Source organism: Neoarius graeffei, chromosome 6, assembly GCF_027579695.1.
Source record: "Neoarius graeffei isolate fNeoGra1 chromosome 6, fNeoGra1.pri, whole genome shotgun sequence".
Classification (NCBI taxonomy): domain Eukaryota; kingdom Metazoa; phylum Chordata; class Actinopteri; order Siluriformes; family Ariidae; genus Neoarius; species Neoarius graeffei.
The window spans coordinates 36,243,916-36,254,447 of NC_083574.1; the positions used below are offsets into that span (position 1 = coordinate 36,243,916).

At 43.7% G+C, this 10,532-nt stretch overlaps 1 protein-coding gene across 1 annotated transcript; it reads right to left on the minus strand.

Annotated features, from left to right (window-relative positions):
* Positions 1-6,270: 6,270 nt before the first annotated feature.
* Positions 6,271-8,667, minus strand: LOC132888269 (PH and SEC7 domain-containing protein 1-like). The gene has a single exon (XM_060924342.1). The coding sequence runs from the start codon at positions 8,665-8,667 to the stop codon at positions 6,271-6,273; it is 2,397 nt and encodes a 798-aa protein (XP_060780325.1).
* Positions 8,668-10,532: the final 1,865 nt, after the last annotated feature.

The window sequence follows — 10,532 nt, forward strand, 5'->3', positions numbered from 1 at the left end:
GCTCCCACAATGCACCGCGAGCAAAACAGGCGCCCTGAGCAACCGCCTGATGAGAAATAGCACAGGGTTTGTGGCGGATTCTGCAGTGAGGCGGTGAACATTCAGGACACATAGCGGAAGGTTTAGTGCTGAGGGAGAGAGGAATACCTTTTAAAGTCGGGGTCAAAGGCACACGGGTCCAACTGAAGAAGAATTACAGCAAATCCCGGGGAGCACAAAGGGTCCTAATATGGCGCTTTGGCGCCATGACTTCCCCTTTAAAGAGTTTCAAGTGTGTCGACAGAAAGTCAAAAATGCTATGTACCTTTAATTAAGCCTTTTGTCCAGTGTTTATTAGTTTCAGGCAGTGAGTGAGTGAGCAGGTTAAACAAACAAACACAATAATAATAATAATGGTTTCAGTTTAGTGTACTGAAAAAAACACTAAAAAAAACCATTTCATTGTTGTAGTCAAAATTCACCTCATGACCTCAGTAACTTTTTTGTTTGTTTGTTTGCTCCTAATGAGAAACCAGCAAATCCTAAACACCTCAGACACAAATATACACTTTATTTACTGGGCCTGAGAACTTTCACCCACAGAATATAAAATGTATTATAATCTACAGACTGGGTTCGAGCCCCGTGGCCGGCGAGGGCCTTTCTGTGTGGAGTTTGCATGTTCTCCCCGTGTCCGCGTGGGTTTCCTCCGGGTGCTCCGGTTTCCCCCACAGTCCAAAGACATGCAGGTTAGGTTAACTGGTGACTCTAAATTGAGCGTAGGTGTGAATGTGAGTGTGAATGGTTGTCTGTGTCTATGTGTCAGCCCTGTGATGACCTGGCGACTTGTCCAGGGTGTACCCCGCCTTTCGCCCGTAGTCAGCTGGGATAGGCTCCAGCTTGCCTGCAACCCTGTAGGACAGGATAAAGCGGCTAGAGATGATGAGATGAGATGAGAAACTTCAGCAAATCCTAAACACCTCAGACACAAATATGCACCTTATTTACTAAGTAAACTGACTTATTTACTGGGCCTGAGAACTTTGTAAAAGTTTCACCCACAGAACATAAAATGTATTATAATCTACGGACTAGTCACATTTTCCATTTACATCATACTTGTTTTGAAGTTGTCCAACTTCTCATTATATCAATAGCATTTAGCAGACACTCTTACCCAGACCAATGTACAGCATCCCCAAGGCAGCCTGGGGAGCAGTTGGGTATCAGATGCCTTGCTCAAGAGCACTTCAGCCATTCCTGCTGGGCCAGGGACTCAAACTGGTCATCTTCTGGTCCCAAAGCTGCTTCTCTAACCATTAGACCATGGCTTCCACTTGAAATGCAATTAAAGTGGTCCAATTTGGGCACATGAACTAAATCATCATCATCATCGTCGTCGTCATCATCATTGGTTATTTTTGGCTTCAGTTTAGTGGACTGCATTTCTAAAAACATTTCATTGTTGTAGTCAAGATTCACCTCATGACCTCAGTAACTTTTTTGTTTGTTTGCTCCTAATGAGAAACTTCAGCAAATCCTAAACACCTCAGACATAAATATGCACCGTATTTACCAAGTAAACTGACTTATTTACTGGGCCTGAGAACTTTGTAAAAGTTTCACCCACAGAACATAAAATGTATTATAATCTACAGACCGGGTTCGAGCAGCTAGAGATAATGAGATGAGATGAGAAACTTCAGCAAATCCTAAACACTTCAGACACAAATATGCACCTTATTTACTTAGTAAACTGACTCATTTACTGGGCCTTAGAACTTCTCATCTCATCTCATTATCTCTAGCCGCTTTATCCTGTTCTACAGGGTTGCAGGCAAGCTGGAGCCTATCCCAGCTGACTATGGGCGAAAGGCGGGGTACACCCTGGACAAGTCGCCAGGTCATCACAGGGCTGACACATAGACACAGACAACCATTCACACTCACATTCACACCTACGCTCAATTTAGAGTCACCAGTTAACCTAACCTGCATGTCTTTGGACTGTGGGGGAAACCGGAGCACCCGGAGGAAACCCACGCGGACACGGGGAGAACATGCAAACTCCGCACAGAAAGCCCCTCGCCGGCCACAGGGCTCGAACCCGGACCTTCTTGCTGTGAGGCGACAGCGCTAACCACTACACCACCATGCCGCCCGCCTTAGAACTTTTTATTTGTAAAAGTTTCACCCACAGAATATAAAATGTATCATAATCTACAGACTAGTCACATTTTCCATTTACTTCATACTTGTTTTGAAGTTGTCCGACTTCTCATTACATCAATAGCATTTAGCAGACACTCTTATCCAGACCAATGTACAGCATCCCCAAGGCAGCCTGGGGAGCAGTTGGGTATCAGATGCCTTGCTCAAGGGCACTTCAGCCATTCCTGCTGGGCCAGGGACTCAAACTGGTCATCTTCTGGTCCCAAAGCTGCTTCTCTAACCATTAGACCATGGCTTCCACTTGAAATTAAAGTGGTCCAATTTGGGCACATGAACTAAATAATAATAATAGATGTTGATGTTTTTAAGAAACATGGACAAGGGCATAGTGCTAGACTTCATGATTTTCTTGATTATATTCAACCTGTAGTGAACGAGGCTCTTCAGGCGTTGTGATTTTGGTAGGCCTGTGTTGCTTCTGCTTTTCCTTCTGCTGAACCATTTCCTTAGTGTTTTCTAAAATAATATCTTTGTTGTGCAGTGTATAGATGCTTTACTTCTAGTAAATAATTTTCACAAAGGTGTAAGAAAAAAATCTTTTTATCATCAACCTATTTATTTGACTTGGAAGTACAGTGGGGCAAAAAAGTTTTTAGTCAGTCACCAATTGTGCAAGTTCTCTCACTTAAAAAGATGAGAGAGGCCTGTAATTTTCATGATAGGTACACTTCAACTATGAGAGACAAAATGAGAAAAAAAAATCCAGAAAATCACATTGTCTGATTTTTAAAGAATTTATTTGCAAATTATGGTGGAAAATAAGTATTTGGTCAATAACAAAAGTTCATCTCAATACTTTGTTATATACCCTTTGTTGGCAACGACAGAGGTCAAACGTTTTCTGTAAGTCTTCACAAGGTTTTCACACACTGTTGCTGGTATTTTGGCCCATTCCTCCATGCAGATCTCCTCTAGAGCAGTGATGTTTTGGGGCTGTCGCTGGGCAACACGGACTTTCAACTCCCTCCAAAGATTTTCTATGGGGTTGAGATCTGGAGACTGGCTAGGCCACTCCAGGACCTTGAAATGCTTCTTACGAAGCCACTCCTTCGTTGCCCAGGCAGTGTGTTTGGAATCATTGTCATGCTGAAAGACCCAGCCACGTTTCATCTTCAATGCCCTTGCTGATGGAAGGAGGTTTTCACTCAAAATCTCACGATACATGGCCCCATTCATTCTTTCCTTTACACGGATCAGTCGTCCTGGTCCCTTTGCAGAAAAACAGCCCCAAAGCATGATGTTTCCACCCCCATGCTTCACAGTAGGTATGGTGTTCTTTGGATGCAACTCAGCATTCTTTCTCCTCCAAACACGACAAGTTGAGTTTTTACCAAAAAGTTATATTTTGGTTTCATCTGACCATATGACATTCCTGATGATCCTCTTCTGGATCATCCAAATGCTCTCTAGCAAACTTCAGATGGGCCTGGACATGTACTGGCTTAAGCAGGGGGACACGTCTGGCACTGCAGGATTTGAGTCCCTGGCGGCGTAGTGCGTTACTGATGGTAGCCTTTGTTACTTTGGTCCCAGCTCTCTGCAGGTCATTTACTAGGTCCCCCCGTGTGGTTCTGGGATTTTTGCTCACCGTTCTTGTGATCATTTTGACCCCACGGGGTGAGATCTTGCGTGGAGCCCCAGATCGAGGGAGATTATCAGTGGTCTTGTATGTCTTTCATTTTCTAATAATTGCTCCCACAGTTGATTTCTTCACACCAAGCTGCTTACCTATTGCAGATTCAGTCTTCCCAGCCTGGTGCAGGTCTACAATTTTGTTTCTGGTGTCCTTTGACAGCTCTTTGGTCTTGGCCATAGTGGAGTTTGGTGTGTGACTGTTTGAGGTTGTGGACAGGTGTCTTTTATACTGATAACCAGTTCAAACAGGTCCCATTAATACAGGTAACGAGTGGAGGACAGAGGAGCCTCTTAAAGAAGTTGTTACAGGTCTGTGAGAGCCAGAAATCTTGCTTGTTTGTAGGTGACCAAATACTTATTTTACAGAGGAATTTACCAATTAATTCATTAAAAATCCTACAATGTGATTTCCTGGATTCTTTCCCCCCATTCTGTCTCTCATAGTTGAAGTGTACCTATCATGAAAATTACAGGCCTCTCTCATCTTTTTAAGTGGGAGAACTTGCAGAATTGGTGGCTGACTAAATACTTTTTTGCCCCACTGTATGTTGTATACAAAAATATACATTATTTCTAAACAAAAGTCCATTTGAGTGCTGACTGTCAAATACTTCATATGTCTAATTTGCTTTCTTTCTTGAACAAAAGAAAAATTTTGGTATGTGATCTTTTTCTTTAAATGTTAATAAATACTTGTAAATGTTCCTAGTCAAACATCTACATTGTTATTTGGAGATCCAGTGTGTATCTTGTCTTCTATGCTGGACAGTCATTTCATGCTACTTGCTATAAAGGTCAATGAGAATGCTGTGCTTGATTAAGGCTAGGTGTAAATTACATTAACACTGCTACCAGCCACAAGTTATGCTTCTTAATTGGCAAAACAAAGCTGAATAAAGACATCTGTGTATAGTGTTCTCTCACTCTAGATCAAAACTTGAATAACACCAAATCAATTTATTTCAAAAGTGATTTATTTATTTTTCCTCTTCAGACTCCAGTGTTGTGATTTGGTTGAAAATGAACTGCACATAGCCGGTTAGAGAAACATACATTTGAATAAGGAATTGCAAGACAATGATATTTCAACCCATCACTCTTGTACCTACACACCTTTCATATATACAGTGGTGCTTGAAAGTTTGTGAACCCTTTAGAATTTTCTATATTTCTGCATAAATATGACTGAAAACATCATCGGATTTTCACACAAGTCCTAAAAGTAGATAAAGAGAACCCAGTTAAACAAATGAGACAAAAATATTATACTTGATCATTTATTTATTGAGGAAAATGAGACAATATTACATATCTGTGAGTGGCAAAAGTATGTGAACCTTTGCTTTCAGTATCTGGTGTGACCCCCTTGTGCAGCAATAACTGCAACTAAACATTTCCGGTAACTGTTGATCAGTCCTGCACACCGGCTTGGAGGAATTTTAGCCCGTTCCTCCGTACAGAACAGCTTCAACTCTGGGATGTTGGTGGGTTTCCTCACATGAACTGCTCGCTTCAGGTCCTTCCACAACATTTCGATTGGATTAAGGTCAGGACTTTGACTTGGCCATTCCAAAACATTAACTTTATTCTTCTTTAACCATTCTTTGGTAGAACAACTTGTGTGCTTAGGGTCGTTGTCTTGCTGCATGACCCACCTTCTCTTGATTCAGTTCATGGACAGATGTCCTGACATTTTCCTTTAGAATTCGCTGGTATAATTCAGCATTCATTGTTCCATCAATGATGGAACTTTGAAGATCTTTGTTGGTCGACCACTCCTGGGGAGGGTAACAATGGTCTTGAATTTCCTCCATTTGTACACAATCTGTCTGACTGTGGATTGGTGGAGTCCAAACTCTTTAGAGATGGTTCTGGAACCTTTTCCAGCCTGATGAGCATCAACAATGCTTTTTCGAGGTCCTCAGAAATCTTTGTTCGTGCCATGATACACTTCCACAGTGAAGATCAGACTTTGATAGATCCCTGTTCTTTAAATAAAACAGAGTGCCCACTCACGCCTGATTGTCGTCCCATTGACTGAAAACACCTGACTCTAATTTCACCTTCAAATGAACTGCTAATCCTAGAGGTTCACATACTTTTGCCACTCACAGATATGTAATATTGGATCACTTTCCTCAATAAATAAATGACCGAGTATAATATTTTGTCTCATTTGTTTAACTGGGTTCTCTTTATCTACTTTTAGGACTTGTGTGCAAATCTGATGTTTTCGGTCATATTTATGCAGAAATATAGAAAATTCTAAAGGGTTCACAAACTTTCAAGCACCACTGTATATCATATTAGAGACACACACAGAGGCATCGCTGTATCATCTGAATGAGATTTATTTATTTTTAACCATTAAATGAATAATGTTTCTGCAGCGTTGTTATCCTGTTTTTGTAGCCTTCTGCTAAATCATGTTCTGGAAATGAGCTGCCTTAACGCTTCCACATACGTTGTGTAGCGCTTTTTCTCCTCCATCACAGAATCGAATGTATCCCCAAAAGGCAATGACATATAGTAAAGCAAATGTTCTGAAACCCTCTGTAACTGGTGCTCGTGGTGCTTGAGCTGCTGCTCTGTCGACAGAAGGGTGGGATATGAAGGTAGGACCTGAGGGTGATGTTCAGTGATGCTGTGTGAAGCAGATGTGAGTGGAGGAGCAGAGTAACGGGCAGCGATGAGGTTAATCGTCTCAATCCACAATGTCTGTTCTACTTCACTCTCAGCCTGGAAGTAGAACAGTCTGGAGTCTGCGGTCCTGAGGCACAGCACATTGGGCCTCTTTCTGTAATCTGCAGGGTACGCCATGGCATGATGCAGTCGAATGGCATTATTTCCATTTGTGTTGCAGATGTCAGATGCGTCTCTTTGTAAATACAGAACCATGCCTTGTAGAACTGCAATATACGGCGTCCATGATCTCTGGCCCTTTCTAGTTTCTCTCCCATTCTCATCCATAACTTTTTTGCAGATGAGATTTCCTGTTTTGTGGACAGTGGTGGTCGGGTTGTTATCAGCCGGTGGTGTCGATGTTTCATTTTTGCCTGCAGTCGGACATGTAGCTCTCACTGCATATGCTTCAAGCGGATTCATTTTGATTGATGTATAGATTTTCTTCAAGCAGTCCTTACAATAGCGGTACCTGCACTGTGCACGATTCAAGTTCACTGTAAATTCTTTCTGAGTCATTTTCCTCCCTTTATGTCTGCCATTAAGATCAGCATTCAGTATGATCATGGACCAGTACAAGTTGTATATTGTAGGCTGGAAGGTGACGGGTTGTCTTTTACACAGAAGATACCAACGAGAAAAGTAAGTTAGAAGCAGATCCTGAAGCGCACGGTTATCCTCTGGCCAAAACACTCTGAGGACCAATCGGAGAGACTCATTCACAGACAGTGATGTACAATTAAAGTGTGTCACGTACACTTTCATTGTTACCTCAGCTAATTCCAGATCCTTACTCAGCTGCCAGATAATCTCTGGATATCTTAAACTATTCCGGTCGTAGAGCTGCTTGGCAAGGTCTTGCGCTTGCAAAAAGATTTCTCGTTGCTCCTTATTAGTGCAGATTCTCTTGTGGATGATTACCATGTTTGTTAATTCAGTTACAGCATCTTCTTGTTCACTTGTTCCGACTGCACCTTCATCCTGCTCAGTTGCTCCGCTGGCACCTTCATCCTGCTCAGTTGCTCCACCATCACCTCCATCCTGCTCAGTTGCTCCACTGGCACCTCCATCCTGCTCAGTTGCTCCACCATCACCTCCATCCTGCTCAGTTGCTCCACCATCCTGCTCAGTTGCTCCACTGGCACCTCCATCCTGCTCAGTTGCTCCACCATCCTGCTCAGTTGCTCCACTGGCACCTCCATCCTGCTCACTTGCTCTGACTACACCTCCATCCTGCTCAGTTGCTCCATTGGTACCTCCATCTTGCTCAATTGCTCCACCATCACCTCCATCCTGCTCACTTGCTCCACCAGCTCCTCCATCCTGCTCACTTGCTCCGACTACACCTTCATCCTGCTCAGTTGCTCCACCAGCTCCATCATCCTGCTCACTTGCTCCGACTACACCTTCATCCTGCTCAGTTGCTCCACCAGCTCCTTCATCCTGCTCACTTGCTCCGACTACACCTTCATCCTGCTCAGTTGCTCCACCAGCTCCATCATCCTGCTCACTTGCTCCGACTACACCTTCATCCTGCTCAGTTGCTCCACCAGCTCCTTCATCCTGCTCACTTGCTCCGACTACACCTTCATCCTGCTCAGTTGCTCCACCAGCTCCTTCATCCTGCTCACTTGCTCTGACTACACCTCCATCCTGCTCAGTTGCTCCATTGGTACCTCCATCTTGCTCAGTTGCTCCACCATCACCTCCATCCTGCTCACTTGCTCCACCAGCTCCTCCATCCTGCTCACTTGCTCCGACTACACCTTCATCCTGCTCACTTGCTCCGACTACACCTTCATCCTGCTCAGTTGCTCCACCAGCTCCATCATCCTGCTCACTTGCTCCGACTACACCTTCATCCTGCTCAGTTGCTCCACCAGCTCCTTCATCCTGCTCACTTGCTCCGACTACACCTTCATCCTGCTCAGTTGCTCCACCAGCTCCTTCATCCTGCTCACTTGCTCCGACTACACCTTCATCCTGCTCAGTTGCTCCATTGATACCTCCATCTTGCTCACTTGCTCCACCATCACCTCCATCCTGCTCACTTGCTCCACCATCACCTTCATCCTGCTCTTGGCAGTCTGGCTTTGATTGCTGGTATTCAAGCCATAATTGCCGCAAATGAAATATCATCGTGACCCGATTTTCAGTCTGACCTTTTGTCTTGTGAAAGTATTCAGGAATAAGTGACCGTGGAGAGACTTGAATTCTACGAATCTCGTGCTTTGTGCAGCCGCTTTTCTAAGTAACATCACATCACTTATCACAGAACAAAGTGACGTCACCGATACAGGTGACGTCACACAAGTGCTTTGTGGCTTTCTGGTGTTCCAGCGAGCATAGGCGGTCTTTCCATTGGGCAAAGTCGGGCAACTGCCCTGAGCCTCGTCCAATCAGGGGCCTCGTCGTCGCGTTACGGTATTCCTGTTTTCCTGCATCATCATTTACTATGTAATAATTCATTGTGATTATACATATTTTCCACTCGACATGAACCACATTGCTACGAAAATAATAAAAGCAATAAAGCATGATTCACGTGTAGATTCACAAGTGACGTCACCAGTATGTGACGTCACGCACAGCTATCTGGCTTCGCTCTTTCTCAGAGCCGTAGTGTCTGCAGTAACCTAGGCAACGACGCGAGCGGGCTGAATCCATGCACCAGCACCATCTCGCTCTCGCTGCAGAGCTCTCGCACAATGTTTTGTTAAAGCAAAATCAGAATGAAACGATTTCTAAAGTACTTTACATTATTTTTAAAGCTGCACTATATTCCAGATTTCCAGCTGAAATTTATTAAAGATACAAAAGATGTAGAATACTCGGATGTGATCCCACGCCAGCAACAAGAAAAAAAAACTACATTTTAGTGCTTTTATTTCTTATTTATTGGCACTTTCTGCACCCGCGAGCGCACAACTGGTTACTCCACTCCACTCCGAGCGCACCAGTGCGCATGCGCTGGAAGCCCATCGCTCCCACATCTGTACATCTTGAAGACAGAACCACGCGTGACCACGTGACTCTGACGACACCGCGGGATTGTGACCTCCGGCGGTGTCGGGTTCTGTTCCGAAGTCTCGGGTTCTGTTTCCGAATGCTCGCTGGCCTAAAGACCACAGGTTGCCATTTTAGCTTTATTTTAAAAGATCATTAGAGTCCAAGCATGCTTCATAATACCAACAAAGCAGCATGTGATAGTTATTTCTAGGAGTGTAATACTGCAAATATCATCTTCATCATCATCATTATATCAACACACTGGATATCACACCAGGAGAGAAACAATTTTGTTTACGATTAGCTTCTATTGTGCTCTGTGTTAATAATGTTCACTAGTCATGTTTTGTTCTTGTAAATTTATTCTAGTTTTTTACAACGGTGCGATGTCCTTTTTGTTACCATAACAGTTTTATTTATTTTTATTATTTATGATGATGATTATTATTATTATAGGGGCGGCACAGTGGTGTAGTGGTTAGCACTGTAACCTCACAGCAAGAAGGTCCGGGTTCGAGCCAAGCAGCCGGTGAGGGCCTTTCTGTGTGGAGTTTGCATGTTCTCCCCGTGTCCGCGTGGGTTTCCTCCGGGTGCTCCGGTTTCCCCCACAGTCCAAAGACATGCAGGTTAGGTTAACTGGTGACTCTAAATTGACCGTAGGTGTGAATGTGAGTGTGAATGGTTGTCTGTGTCTATGTGTCAGCCCTGTGATGACCTGGCGACTTGTCCAGGGTGTACCCCGCCTCTCGCCCGTAGTCAGCTGGGATAGGCTCCAGCTTGCCTGCGACCCTGTAGAACAGGAAAAAGCAGCTACAGATAATGGATGGAGGGTATTACTGTATTATTATTTATAGTTTGGGTATTTACTTAGTATAGTAACCATGGCTGTCTGTGATAAGTCTCTGGGACCACAATGGAAACAAGTGTTCACACTTTTTTGTGAAATCCTGGTTTTTATGCCATGCTCATACTGTATTTTGTATGTACTGCATTTT

Coding starts and splice junctions, on each gene's coding strand:
- LOC132888269 (XM_060924342.1), bottom strand. CDS start 8,667: ATGATATTTCATTTGCGGCAATTATGGCTTGAATACCAGCAATCAAAG.